General features: G+C 41.6%; 1 protein-coding gene across 1 annotated transcript in view; it reads left to right on the forward strand.

The window, feature by feature from the left end:
• mtr (5-methyltetrahydrofolate-homocysteine methyltransferase) overlaps positions 1–15,000 on the forward strand; it is a gene marked incomplete at its 5' end in the record, with an annotated part of 38,496 nt that overhangs the window by 8,157 nt on the left and 15,339 nt on the right. The window contains 15 exon segments of the mRNA NM_198072.1: positions 1,502–1,563; positions 1,635–1,702; positions 2,275–2,354; positions 4,068–4,180; positions 7,238–7,378; positions 7,644–7,829; positions 9,484–9,663; positions 9,754–9,870; positions 10,923–11,063; positions 11,265–11,354; positions 11,735–11,887; positions 13,714–13,821; positions 13,937–14,037; positions 14,301–14,368; positions 14,454–14,574. Of these exon segments, the coding sequence (NP_932338.1) occupies positions 1,502–1,563; positions 1,635–1,702; positions 2,275–2,354; positions 4,068–4,180; positions 7,238–7,378; positions 7,644–7,829; positions 9,484–9,663; positions 9,754–9,870; positions 10,923–11,063; positions 11,265–11,354; positions 11,735–11,887; positions 13,714–13,821; positions 13,937–14,037; positions 14,301–14,368; positions 14,454–14,574 (1,729 nt within the window).

Genomic DNA, 15,000 nt, shown 5'->3' on the forward strand with positions numbered 1-15,000 from the left:
TCGTAATGGTATATACTTTATATTATTAATTAGGGATGTAACGGTATTGTAAATACCGTCATACCGCAATATTAATTTTTTTCGATATTACCGTAGTCGCATGACTCGGTAAAACTATAGGTCTTCTGAGAAAATTTGCTCAGGCGAATGAAGCGAACGGGAGGTACCGGAAACTACAATTCCCATCAGCCCAGGCTTGGCCATCATCCCTTGCGGTCTGTTGTCGCTACAGATCCAGTAATGCGGAAATGGAGTGTGCTGCTAGAAGCGGGGATGAAAAAGAGCTGGAAAACTCTAAAGCGGGTGTTGTCGCTGCGCGCGTACTGAATAGCGGTGTTGTCGCGCAATTCTTATCAGCTGTGTTGTCGCGCGCGTACTGAATAGTGGTGTTGTCGCGCGAGTTCTTATCAGCTGTGTTGTCACGCGCGTACTGAATAGCGGTGTTGTTGCGCGAGTTCTTATCAGCTGTGTTGTCGCGCGAGTTCTTATCAGCTGTGTTGTTGCGCGCGTACTGTAAAGCGGGACGGAGGGTGTGTCGCGTCGCGGGGGCACTTTTGATCATTTTGGAAGGGAACTTTCTATCCAAGACTAAAAAGGGCATGTGCACTGCACAGGTTGAGCACTGTGTGTGCACGTGCCTGCAAGTTGGGGAATACGACTAATCAGTCATGGGGACTGCAGAAACACAGCACACTGTTCAGATTGATGCAGACATGAGATCTCTATCTTACTCATGGTTTGTCCTCTCAAGTGGGGGAAAGACAATGCACAACGTTACCCACTGCTGTCAACCTGGGCCAAGTCATATCTCTCTTGTCCCAGAAACCTCAGTCCCAAATGAGAGGGTTTTTTCTGTTGCAGGGGACATTGTAAATACCCAGAGATACCAGCTTTTACCAGATTATATTTATATGATAATTTTCCTTTAAACCCATCTCTATCTAAGTGAGTGAGTGATTAAATGTTGAATGTGATGAGTTTTCAACAATACTAAATTGAAACTTTATTTTTTTACATGGTTTAATATTTTTTTGTTATTAAAATTGAAGTTCCTGTTTCAAAGCTTACAGATAGATGGCTAATTTGTATGTCATTGACACTTTTGGCACTTTTTTGGAGTATTTTCATAAGTTTTGTTTTTTCCTGTAAATGATTCAATAATTACCGTACCGTGACATTCATACCGAGGTATTACCGTACCGTGAAATTCTGATACCGTTACATCCCTATTATTAATGCATTATCAGAATAGAGCTGCATTGTTATATTGGTGACATCTTTGAAACAATATGAACATTGTTATTAATGTAGTATGTATTTAGGATGTTGCTGTTGCATGTTCAAGATGATTCATAGTAGCTGAATAAAAGCTGAAAAGCATCACCTTGACTATCAGTGAATACGTTCACACCCATATATACCTGCATCCACGTTCATGTGTATCTGCTTTTCTGTCCTGTAATGGGTGATTGTTGTATTTGCTGTCTGCGTGATATTTCAGGTCTTCCTAACACATTCGGAGGTTATGATGAGACTCCTGACGTGACGGCGGCTCATTTAAAGGTAAAGCAGCAGCGCACGAGCATTACATCATGATATCTGTCGTTTGACGTTCCCGTGTTGCTTTCTGGCAGGAGTTTGCTGTGGACGGCTTGGTGAATATTGTTGGCGGCTGCTGTGGAACGACACCCGATCACATCCGGTGCGTGTCTGCCTCATTTCTGAATCTCTTAACATTAGGGCTGCACGATTAATCGGAAAAAAAAGGGGTCACTTCTTGCTGTGAGGCGACAGCACTACCTACTGCGCCACTGCGTCGCCTACATTTTAGATTTCTGTATGAAATTGAAATCGACTCTGAATTGAGTCTTGTATCAATATTAGATTAGAATTTCCTCCTAAAATGTTGAACAGGGTCAGATTTAATTAATTTAAAGGATACCGTTTTAATCTTGTTAGTGAGGAAATACAGTTGAAAAGACTATATTTTTTCAATAAAAAATTCGATATGAATTATTTAAGTAAGAGATTAAAGGTGAAAAAAGTAGGAACTTTTTATAATAAAAAAACCCTCTAACTTTGAAATTTCTTTATTTGTTATTAGCAAAACAAATTTTACCTGTGATGGTTTTTTGGTATCGACGATGTCAGAGATTAACAGTGCAGAATTCAGCTTAATTCAGTTGTTTTGTCATAATAATGACCTTCTCGTGTTTACCGACAGTCACTGATTTATTGCGTGTGTGTGTGTGTGCGCGCGTGTGTGTGTTTCAGGGCGATTGCTGAAAGTGTGCGTCATGTCAAACCCAGAGTTCCTCCTACAGATGTTTACAGTGACTATATGCTGCTGTCAGGTGTGTTTCATTTTTCTAGACTATATATATATATATATATTAGGGGTGTCATGATTTTGATTTTTAATCAAAATCGATCGAAATTTATGCTCAACTTCGATTATCGAATCAAAAAATAGAATCATCGATGCTGCCACGCCCCCATGTCACGTTAGCTTGGCTTGCCAAACGGGAAAAAAACAGGCTTGTTGAAGTGCTTGTTAAACTGCAGAAGCAGGAGACCCGTCGACAGAGCTTAAACCCTCTCCTCTTTCAATGAAGTCGCCGGTGTGGAAGCATTTTGGATTTCCAGTGAGTTATGTTGACAACGTTCGTGTTGTCGACAAAAAAAACACAGTTTGCAAGCTCTGCTATTGCGTATTATGGTTGGGATGATAGACGATGGGCGCATCGCGATCCTCCGCCCCGCCCCCGTTGCAAATCCGCTCGCGAAAAATACACACTCAGGCCCTGTTTACACTGTCTTTGTTTTTAAATGGCATTTTAGAACGACGACGATCCACATCCACACTGGTGTGTAGCATTTCTGAGCAGCCCTCCTTCCTCACTACCCTGAAAACGCACATCACGTGACCACACACACTCATTTACACACAGACACAGATGCACACACATTGTCATGCGCTCGAGACAGCGGGTCCAGGCAGTCAGCGAGTCAGTAGACTGCTTCCATCTTTTACTTTCACACAAGTTCTTAGTCATTTTAGCGAACACCTCAGATGCTGTTGGCTGGTTCCTGTTGGTTGTGCGTCTTTTTCCCGACGCCATTATAACGACACAGATCACTGCCTATTCACGAGTGCCGCAGAAAAAGTGATTGACAGGTGGTAATTATGTCTGTAACTTACCTTTATTCATTTACTGTATGATTTGTTTATGGGTAAAACAAAGACCATGCAGGTCAGGTAGTTTAAACGGTAGGCTACAAATAATTAATTCGTTTTTAATTAATTAATTATTCATAATCGAAAATCAAATCGAATCGTGACTTTAGAATCAAAAATGTAATCGAATCGAGGATTTGGAGGATCGTGACACCCTTAATATATATATATATATATATATATATATATATATATATATATATATATATGTGTATATATATATATATATATATATATATATATATATATATATATATATATATATATATATATATATATATACACATAAATATTTTTATAATATAAATCTTTTATAATGAAATTATAAATATATATTTTAATATTATTTATTTATTTATTCATTCATCCATTTTCTTTTGGCTTAGTCTCTTTATTAATCAGAGGTCGGCACAGCTAAATGAACCCTCAACTTATTCAGCACATGTTTTACACAGCGGATGCTCTTCCAGCTGCAACCCAGTAGTGGGAAACTCCCATACACACTAATTCACACTCATACTCTACGGCCAATTTAGTTAATCAATTCCCCTTATAACGCATGTGTTTAGACTGTGGGGGAAACCGGAGCACCCGGAAGAAACCCACACCAACACGGGGAGAACATGCAAACTCCACACAGAAATGCCAACTGCCCCAGCTGGGACTCAAACCAGCGACCTTCTTGCCACATGGATTATATGCTAATAAAAATTATTATGCTGATGAATAATTGATGTGCTTATAACTGTGTATTTATTAATATTTGATACTTGCTTGAATAAATGTGAGTGGGTAATGCTGTGGTTGTGTTTGGTGTGTGTGTGTTCAGGTCTGGAGCCGTTCAGAATCGGCCCGTACACAAACTTTGTGAACATCGGCGAGCGCTGTAACGTCGCAGGATCACGCAAGTTCGCCAAACTCATCATGGCGGGAAATTATGAGGTATATTTTGCTCGTATGACATGCAGAATGTGTTTCCCCTACCATTATATTAGGGGGGCGCCCCGCCCTCCCAACGGCTTTCCCCGCCCCCCCTTGAGGTCAAGTTAATGTTATTTTTTTATATAGCGCCAGATCACAGCTTTTATACACAAGCTAAATATTAGGGGTGAAACGGTTCACAAAAATCACGGTTTGGTTGGATGAGACACAGTAGTGTCACGGTTCGGTATGTTTTCAATACAGCAAAAAAGAAAAAGCCAGAGGATTTCTCTGATTTTAATTTACCGGCCCTATTATTAGTTAACAATAATAACTGTGCTGTTCTCACTGGTGCTGTCTGATATTGCACAGATATTGGCATACAACTTATTATATGCATCCTAGTTGCAGTAACGGTCTTTTTATGAGCTGCAATATTACTTTCATCTTATGGCTCATTTCCACTGACTGGTACAGAACGGTACGGTTCAGGCTAGTACGGGTCACCTATATTAGGTACCCTTTTTGGTGGGCGTGGTGTATGACAAAGTTTAAGTCGACGTCATGGTCGCTCGAATAAATGTCTACAGTAAAGCTGTACGGGTCGCTTACATGTCATATAAGAAGCACTTCTCACAAAACAGATGCTTTATACACATAAATACGTGTGCATAAATGTTTATTACTAACTTTTCTATGAACATGAGTTGATTATTACTGCAGATCAATGACAGTGTGAAATAGCCTACTGTAACGTCTGTAACTATATTAAATAAATATATAAATGCAACATATATAAACACATACCGCCCCTTACAGTCTCCGATATATTATTAATTACAGTAAAACTACACACATCATACATTAAGTCCTTATTTGAGTTCAAAAACACACACAATATAGCCCACAGTCAGCGCAAACCTCTCATCTGTGTCTGTAATCTTGACCAGCACATGCAAACTCTGTTAGAGAGTCAGTTTGTCATTCCCAGTTCATAATAGTCCAAAAGGCAAAGATAAACATGGCAGTTTGTTCATGATTCAGGTTGGTAAACACTTTTGCTCCTGTGTTTTGCCGGGTTTCTCCTTTTTTCCGCACTTCACTCTCGCGCTTGTCCATTTCTTTCTGAATGGATCAGATGATGGAGACACTTCAACAATCACGTAACGTTACACGTTATTATCATCAGCTCAAGAAGTTTGTTATATCAAAAATAGACGCGATCGCGCGCTCCCAGAAGAAAGTGAATACCGCTCACACTCGCACTTTTAGACGGGCTCGTAAAGCAACAACAGGACACGGCAGATTTTGTTCTTCTTTGCATTGTGTCTGTTCATCAAGACGACGACACGGTTTGTTTGAGCCCGGGTCATCCATGGCTGGTTATTTTATGCATACAGTAACGTTATGTCCATGTAATCTCTCGGCTGTGTATTAGAACATGGCGGATCCTTTGTTTACATTCTGTCCAGCTCCACGAGCTCGTGACGTATCTCTGTAACCAATCAGCGTTCGGCTGCGTGTGTAGCTCCACCTTTTGGTACCCTTTCTCGTTTTTGGGACCCTTTCGAAAAGGTGCCGAAAAAGTGGTACGGTACGCTTATTGACAGTGGAAACGGTCATAAAAGCGTACCGTACCGTACCACTCAGTGGAAACGGGCCATTAGTGTATGCATGCTGTTTAGCGATGATGAACGCAGTGTCAGTCGCACGACTGACCGCATTCTGATGATTAAATAAAGGATTAAATAATGTTAGAACATCTCCTGCTTAAAATGTGTAGATTCAGTGGCAAACACTGTTAGCTGAAAACTCCGTCCCACCGACTTTACGCTGAATATCCTTTAGTCATAGCAGACTGCAGCATAGCCTCTGGAAGTCTTCTATCCACTCTTGGAAAAGTGTAAATTCTGTATTGACATTCAGCACATGATCACTGATCAGATGAGTCATTAGTTGTAACTTTAGATGGTTTCTAAAACTGAATCTGCCAGTGTTGTGTTCATTCTCTCGTATCCAGACCTTTACATTTCGCGGCTGTGGCACCCTGTCATCAGAACTGAGTGATTGACAGCTGATATTAACCAATCCATTTGCGTTCTGTTCTAGCACAGTGGGCCAATAAAAAGAGCTTGAAGGCGGGGCAAGTATTGCAGGCTTTGTTTACTGCAAGTTGACATGTCAACTGTTTTAAACCATTCCTGCGTTTGACGTTTTAAGTGCAAGGATGCTTAATGCATCTTCTTATTCCATGCACGCGTTGAACATTTTGCTGTGAAAACTGGTCGCACGACACCAGTTCTATGCAATTTTATGAGACGCGGAGAACAGACACTCTTGATACGCTCCAGACACTCTGGAAAACATTAATATTATAACAACACTAATACTGAAACGGTTCAGGCGTTTTAGAATGACCAAAACAACATTTCAGACGTGTTACATTGTGCTCAGCCTGCAGGTTTGTCCATTCACACACTTTTTCATCATCATATGATCTCTAATAACAAACCTTTTGTAATGCACGCTGGAATTTGTTCAGTAAAAGTGTTTCCATCGTAAATTCTTAACAAATAAAAATTTATCCTACTGTTATGCACTGTTTTTTAGGCCTATTTTCAAAAGTTATGGGCATCATGGCATTTCCATCAACCGGTTTTGTTTATGCGCATCTCCAAAATGCACATTAAAATATGTGGGTGGAAACGTAAGGCTATGGCAAGAAATTCCGCTTCATCTTTAAAAAAGGGGAGGAGACCGACAGAAACTCTGAGTTTAGAGAATAAATCCTGCTCCTGACCAGGTTAGATTCACAGAGTAAGATACCACAGTAACTGACTCTGAGTTAAAGTGACCTCTCTTTCAGAAACAGGCTTGACTTACCTTGCTTTCTCCAGTTTAAAAAAACCTGCCATTTTAAAACCGAAAACCCAGAGTTGCTCTCATTTCAGGGTTAATATACTCTGAGTTTTCACTTAACCTGTGTTCTGAAACGGCGCCCAGATCTATCCTAGCTTCTGTGTCAGTGAACATGTTTTTTTTCTGTTTTCTTTATTTTGTAAACTGTGTGTGCTGTAGGAGGCGCTGAGCATCGCTAAGGCTCAGGTGGAGATGGGCGCTCAGGTTCTGGACATCAACATGGATGAAGGGATGCTGGACGGAGCCACTGCCATGAGCCGATTCTGTAACCTGATCGCATCTGAACCCGACATCTGCAAGGTGAGAGTCTGACCTCTGCTTAAGTTCTGTCATCATTCTTACAAACCTCTTTGGAGTTTCTTCTGTTAAACACAAAAGAAGATACTTTGAAGAATGCACAAATACATTGACATGCATGGTAAGAAAAGCAAATACTATGAAAGTCAACAGTTGCCTGTCTTCTTTTGTGTTTAACAGCATAAAGAAACTCATAAATGTTTATAACCGCTTGAAGGAGAGTAAACAGTGAGTACATTTTCATTTGTGGGTGAACTGCCCCTTTAAGGTGCCGCTCTGCATCGACTCCTCAAACTTCTCGGTCATCGAGGCGGGTCTGAAGTGCTGTCAGGGTAAATGCATCGTCAACAGCATCAGCCTGAAGGAGGGCGAGCAGGACTTCCTGCGCAGAGCCCGGCAGGTGCGTCGCTATGGCGCCGCAGTGGTCGTGATGGCGTTCGATGAGGATGGACAGGTGAGAACCGCTTTTAATATTCTGCACAAACAACATCGTTTCATAGCAGCAATCACATTTTGAAGGAGGATTGGACATTTATTATTAGAGCTGTGGCGAAAAATCCAATGAGAAATCCATTCTGCATCGGTTCTGAGATTTTCAAAATACATCGATATTCACTTTAGAATAGGCTGGATTTGAACAGTAGATGGCGCTCTAGCCTAATGTTTAACAGCAAATGGAGCTGTAGGCTAATGTTTAACTGCAGATGGCGCTCTAGGCAAGTGTTTAACAGCAGATGGCGCTCTAAGTTAGTTTTGAACAGCAGATGGCGCTCTAAGTTAGTTTTGAACAGCAGATGGCGCTTTAGGCTAGTTTTGAACAGCTGATGGTGGTTTAGGCTAATGTTTAACAGCAGATGGTGCTCTAGGCTAGTGTTTAACAGCAGATGGCGCTCTAGGCTAGTGTTTTACAGCAGATGGCGCTCTAGGCTAGTGTTTAACAGCAGATGGTGGTTTAGGCTAGGACTTAACAGCAGATGGTTCTCTAGGCTAGTGTTTAACAGCAGATGGTGCTCTAGGCTTGTGTTTAACAGCAGATGGCGCTCTAGGCTAGTGTTTTACAGCAGATGGCGCTCTAGGCTAGTGTTTTACAGCAGATGGAGCTCTAGGCTAGTGTTTTACAGCAGATGGCGCTCTAGGCTAGTGTTTAACAGCAGATGGAGCTCTAGGCTAATGTTTAACAGCAGATGGTTCTCTAGGCTTGTGTTTAACAGCAGATGGAGCTCTAGGCTAATGTTTAACAGCAGATGGTGGTTTAGGCTAGTGTTTTACAGCTGATGGTGCTCTGGGCTAGTGTTTAACAGCAGATGGCGCTCTAGGATAGTATTTACAGCAGATGGCGCTCCAGGCTAGTGTTTAACAGCAGATGGCGCTCTAGGCTAGTGTTTAACAGCAGATGGCGCTCTAGGCTTATTTTAAACAGCAGACGGCGCTCTAGGCTACTTTTGAAGACCAGATGGCGCTCTAGGCTAGTTTTGAACAGCAGATGGCGCTTTAGGCTAGTGTTTAACAGCAGATGGCGCTCTAGGCTAGTGTTTAACAGCAGATGGCGCTCTAGGCTAGTTTTGAACAACAGATGGCGCTCTAGGCTAGTTTTGAACAACAGATGGCGCTCTAGGCTAGTTTTGAACAACAGAGGGCGCTCTAGGCTAGTGTTTAACAGCAGATGGCGCTCTAGGCTTGTTTTGAAGAGCAGATGGTGCTTGAGGCTAGTTTTGAACAGCAGATGGCGCTCTAGGCTAATGTTTAACAGCAGATGGCGCTCTAGGCTAGTTTTGAACAGCAGATGGCGCTCTAGGCTAATGTTTAACAGCAGATGGCGCTCTAGGCTAGTTTTGAACAGCAGATGGCGCTCTAGGCTAGTTTTGAACAGTAGATGGCGCTCTAGGCTAGTTTTGAACAGCAGATGGCGCTCTAGGCTAGTTTTGAACAGCAGATGGCGCTCTAGGCTAGTTTTGAACAGCAGATGGCGCTCTAGGCTAGTTTTGAACTGCAGATGGCGCTCTAGGCTAGTTTTGAACAGCAGATGGCGCTCTAGGCTAGCGTTTTCAGTGTGTTTGGTATTAACTCCTCATTCCTGAATGCTTCTGCTTGTGTGTGTTTTCCTCCAGGCGACAGAAACGGATCAGAAGGTGCAGATCTGTTCACGTGCGTATCACCTGCTGATTGATCAGGCGGGCTTCAACCCCAATGACATCATCTTTGACCCCAACATCCTGACCATCGGCACCGGCATGGAGGAGCACAGCATGTACGCCATCAACTTCATCAGAGCCACGCGCATCATAAAGGTGTGTGTACCGGTCACCCACACTCTGTTTGAGCTCAGGTGTGTGTTGTTGATGCTGAGTGTGTGTGTTTGTGTGCGTGTGTGCCTGCAGGAGAGTTTGCCGGGTGCGAGGGTCAGTGGCGGCCTGTCCAACCTCTCCTTCTCCTTCAGGGGGATGGAGGCCATCAGAGAGGCCATGCACGGAGCCTTCCTCTACCACGCCATCAAGGTCAGTGTGTGTGTGTGTGTATGTGTGTGAGAGCTGCAGACTTCTGTGTCTGTATATTTGTATGTGTTTTATATGCTGCAGGATTGTTTGTGTGTGTGTGTGTGTGTGTGTGTGTACGTGTGTACACTGCAAATTCATGTTTGTGCACTGCACACTTGTGTGTGTTTGTGTGCACGCTGCAGACTGTGTGTTGCAAAACTGTGTGAGTGGGGTATGGACTTGTGTGTGTGAGTGTGCACCCTGCAGAGTTGTGTTTTTTTTGTGTTATGCAGACTGTGTGTGTGTGTGTGTGTGTACGCTGCAGAGGTGTGTGTTTTTGTGTGATGCAGACTGTGTGTGTGTGTGTGTGTGTGGGGGGGGGGGGGGGGGGGTGTGTATGCTGCAGAGGTGTGTGTTTTTGTGTGGTGCAGACTGTGTGCGTGTGTGTGTGTGTGTGTGTGTGCGCTGCAGATTGTGTTTTTGTGTGGTGCAGACTGTGTGTGTGTGTGTGTGTGTGTGTGCACAATCTGCATATTCATACGTGTTGTTGTCTGTTGCAGACGTGTGTGTGTGTACGCTGTAGAGTTGTGTGTGAATGCTGCAGAGGTGTGTGTTTTTGTGTGATGCAGACTGTGTGTGTGGGTGTGTGTGTATTCTGCAGAGGTGTGTGTTTTGTGTGGTGCAGACTGTGTGTGTGTGTGTGTGTGTGTGCACGCTGCAGAGTTGTGTTTTTGTGTGTTGCAGATGTGTGTGTGTGTGTGTGTGTGTGGGTGTGCACACTCCAGATTTGATTGTCTCGTGTGTGTGTGTGTGTGTGTGTGTGTGTGTGTGTGTGTGTGTGTGTGTGTGTGTGTGTGCACGTGCACGTGCACGTGCATATTCATGTGTGTTAGTGTCTGTTGCAGACGTGTGTGTGTGTTGTGCAGATGTGTAATTTGCACCACTCACGCACACATCTGCAGCACACACACGCAAACTTTTGAACATGTTTATGCAGCAAAATCATACATCGCCATAAATGTGTGTGTGCTACAAACTCATGTATGACAGTAAATGTGTGTGTGTGTGTTCAGGATGGCATGGACATGGGCATCGTGAATGCTGGGAATCTCCCAGTGTATGATGACATTGATAAAGAGCTGCTGCTGCTGTGTGAGAACATCATCTGGAATCGAGATCCAGACGCCACTGAGAAACTGCTTCTGTACGCTCAGGTGCTGTACAGCCAACATCTGCTCCAAACACAAGCTCAACACACCCGCCGTCATCCTCATAGAGTTGCTGAAGTGTTTGAAGAGTAACCGTAAAGCAGTGTTGATGAACTTAAGAAAAGCTTCAAGACCATCAGCATGTACACATGTGGACTGAAGCTCAGCTAGTGATGTCGCTCTCTGCTTCTCACGTGTTTCTTGCAGAATAACGCTAAAGGAGGAAAGAAAGTGGTGCAGACGGACGAGTGGAGGACGGGGAGTGTGGAGGAGAGGCTGGAGTACGCGCTCGTCAAGGTCTCTGTGCTTTTATTTCATCAGTTGAGTTTCATCTTGAGCTGCTTTCAGAGTTCAGCTGTCCTGTAATGTTGAATGACAGTTAAAGGGTCAGTTCACCCGTAAATGCAAAGTTTCTCTCCCACAAGTGAGATTTATTATTCTGATGAACACGAAAGGAGATATTGTGAAGAATGCTGAAAACCTGTAACTATTGACTTTTATAGTAGGAAATGCACATACCATGGAAGTCAATGAGTACAGGTTGCAGCGTTCTTCAAATCATCTTCTTTTGTGTTGATCAGAATAAAGAAAGTCATCAAGGTTTGGATCGAGGACATGATGACAGGATTGGAACGTTTGGGTGAACTGTCTCTTTAAAGTGCTGCTCTTGTTCTCAGGGTATAGAGAAGTATGTGGTGGAGGACACGGAGGAGGCGCGTGCGCAGACAGAGCGATATCCCAGACCACTGCACGTGATCGAGGGGCCGCTCATGAACGGCATGAAGACGGTTGGAGATCTGTTCGGAGCAGGGAAAATGTTTCTGCCGCAGGTGAACAAACACTGATGATGATGATGATGAAGATTTACATCAGTAGAGATGCTGAGCACGTTACCACAATCTTAATCAGCTACATTCTCTTTCTTTCTTTCTTCCTTTCTTTTTTCTCTTTTCGTGTGTGTGTTATATTCCTTTCTTTTTATTTCTTTCTTTTTTTCCTTTTCTTTCTTTTCTCTTTCTTTTCTTTCTTTCTTTCTTTCTTTTCTTTATTTTTTCTTCCTTTTTCTTCCTTTTTCTTTCTTTTCTTTTTTTTCTTTCTTCTCCTTTTCTCACTTTTCTTTCCTTATTTTTTCTTAATTTTCCTTCTTTCTTTTTTTTCTCTTTTCTCTTTTTTATATTCCTTTCTTTTTCTTTCTTTCTTTCTTTTTTCTCTTTTCGCTTTCTTTTTATATTCCTTTCTTTTTATTTCTTTCTTTTTTTCCTTTTCTTTCTTTTCTCTTTCTTTTCTTTTCTTTCTTTCTTTCTTTCTTTTCTTTATTTTTTCTTCCTTTTTCTTTCTTTTCTTTTTTTTCTTTCTTCTCCTTTTCTCACTTTTCTTTCCTTATTTTTTCTTAATTTTCCTTCTTTCTTTTTTTTCTCTTTTCTCTTTTTTATATTCCTCTTTCTTTGTTTCTTTCTTTCTTTCTTTCTTTCTTTCTTTCTTCTCTTTTTCTCACCTTCCTTGCCCTATTTTTTCTTTATTGTCTTTTCTTTTTCTCTTTTTCTTTTTATGTTTCTTTTTTTTCTCACTTTTCTTTCTTTATTTCTTTTGTTCTTTTTCTTTATTCTTTTCGCTTTCTTTTTATATTTGTTTTTTTCTTTTTCCTTTTTTTTTCTCTTTTTCTCTTTTATTTTTCTTTTTTCTTTCTTTTTTCTTCTTTCATTTTTTCTTTGTTTTCTCTTTTTCTTTCTTTCGTTCTTTCTTTCTTTTTTTTTTCTCTCTTTTTCTCTTTCTTTTTATATTCCTTTTTTCTTTCTTTCTTTCTTTCTTTTTTTCTTTCTTTCTCTTTCGCTTTTTATATTCCTTTCTTTTCTCTTTTGTCTTTCTTTTTCTTTCTTTTTTCTTTTTCTTTCTTTCTTTCTTTTTCTTCCTTTTTCTTCTTTTTTCTTCTTTTTTCTTCTTTTTTCTTCTTTTTTTCTTTCTTTCTTCTCTTTTTCTCACCTTCCTTTCCTTATTTTTTCTTTATTTTTCCTTTCTTTTTTCTTTCTTTTTTCTCTTTTGTCTTTTTTATATTCCTTTCTTTTTCTCACTTTTCTTTCTTTCTTTTGTTTTCTTTTTCTTTTCGCTTTTTTTATATTCCTTTTTTTCTTTTTCCTTTTCTTTCTTTTTTTTCTCTCTTGTTATCTTTTGTCTTTCTTTTTTCTTCTTTAATTTTTTCTTTCTTTTCTCTTTCTTTCTTTTTCTTTTTTTTCTTTCTTTTTTCTTCTTTCATTTCCTTTTTTTTCTCTTTTTCTTTTTTTCTTTCTTTCTTTCTTTATTTCTTCCTCTCCTCTAACCTTTCTGGATTTGTCTGTAATGCAATAGCGCTGTTTTTAAATGAGACAGAATTGAATATTTCTAAAGCACATTTACCAACTACTAACTGATCCAAAGTGCTGCATAATCAGGAAGCACTCTATAATGGTCAAACTATGGTTAAACCCACTCTTAATATATGCAAAAGATAAGATGGCTTGGCTTTGAGGATATTCTTCACACTAAGGAATCATAAAAATCCATCATGCCAAAAACACACCAGGACTGAACTTTACTGAACGATTAAACGGGTCATTCATTGATGAATCAATTAGAAATGCAAGTACTGTACAGTCACAGGTGTGTGTTTGTGTGTGTTCAGGTGATCAAATCTGCCCGTGTGATGAAGAAAGCTGTCGGTCATCTGATTCCCTTCATGGAGAAAGAGCGAGAGGAGATGATGGCCACATCCGGCTGTGTTGAGGAAGTGGTGAGGCTTCAGAAAGCACAGTTTGAGGAGCACCCGACATTATTCCGAGGAGTTTCTAATGGAGGTGTGTGTGTGTGTGTGTGTGTGTGTGTGTGTGTGTGTGTGTGTTCTGCAGGACCCATATCAGGGCACGGTTCTGTTGGCCACAGTGAAGGGAGACGTTCATGATATCGGCAAAAACATTGTGGGTGTTGTACTGGGATGCAACAACTTCAGGTGAGACTGAGGGTGTTTGTGTGTGTTGTGTGTGTGGGGGGTTTGTTTGTATGTCTGTATCTCTGTGTGTGTGTGTTGCTGCAGGCTTGAGATTGAGTGTGTTTGTCTGCTGTTAAGTGCTTGTTGAGATGCAGCAGCTGCAGGTGTTTGATGTCAGATGAGTAAACACTTCCATCAGTCATTCTCACATGAGCGTAACTCGATCGTGTGTGTCTGTGTGTGTGTGTGTGTGTGTGTGTGTGTGTGTGTGTGTTTCTCCTCAGGGTCATTGATCTGGGAGTGATGATTCCCTGTGACAGGATCCTGCGGGAAGCCATTCACAATAAAGCAGGTCAGTTTCCTCAGCGCTCCACTCTCGTTCTCCTCAATGAACGGCTGTGCTTACACACGCGTGACGCTCTGGTGTGTGTTTGCAGATATAATCGGCCTGTCGGGTCTCATCACGCCGTCTCTGGATGAGATGATTCATGTGGCTAAAGAGATGGAGCGTCTGGGCTTGAAGATTCCTCTGCTGATTGGTGGAGCCACAACCTCAAAGTACGACGCTCGTTCACTCAGTGTGCATCCGAAATGAACCCCTACACCCTAGAATCCATTCGTTCATTTACCTTCAGCTTAGTCCCTTATTTGAGGTCGCCACAGTGGAATGAACCGCCAACTATTCAAATGTTTTACACAGCGGATGCCCATTTAGCCACAACCCAGTACTGGGAAACACCCATACACACTCATTCACACACACAAACATACACTATGGCCAAATTAGTTAATCAATTCCCCTATAGTGCATGTGTTTGGACTATGGGGGAAACTGGTGCACCCGGAGGAAACCCATGCCAACACGGGGAGAACATGCAAACTCCACACAGAAACGCCAACTGAGCCAGGGTTCAAACCAGTGACCTTCTTGCTGTGAGGCCACAGTGCAAACCGCTGAGCCACTGTGCCACCCATACCCTATAA

Source organism: Danio rerio, chromosome 12, assembly GCF_052040795.2.
Source record: "Danio rerio strain M-AB ecotype USA chromosome 12, GRCz13ab, whole genome shotgun sequence".
Taxonomy (NCBI): domain Eukaryota; kingdom Metazoa; phylum Chordata; class Actinopteri; order Cypriniformes; family Danionidae; genus Danio; species Danio rerio.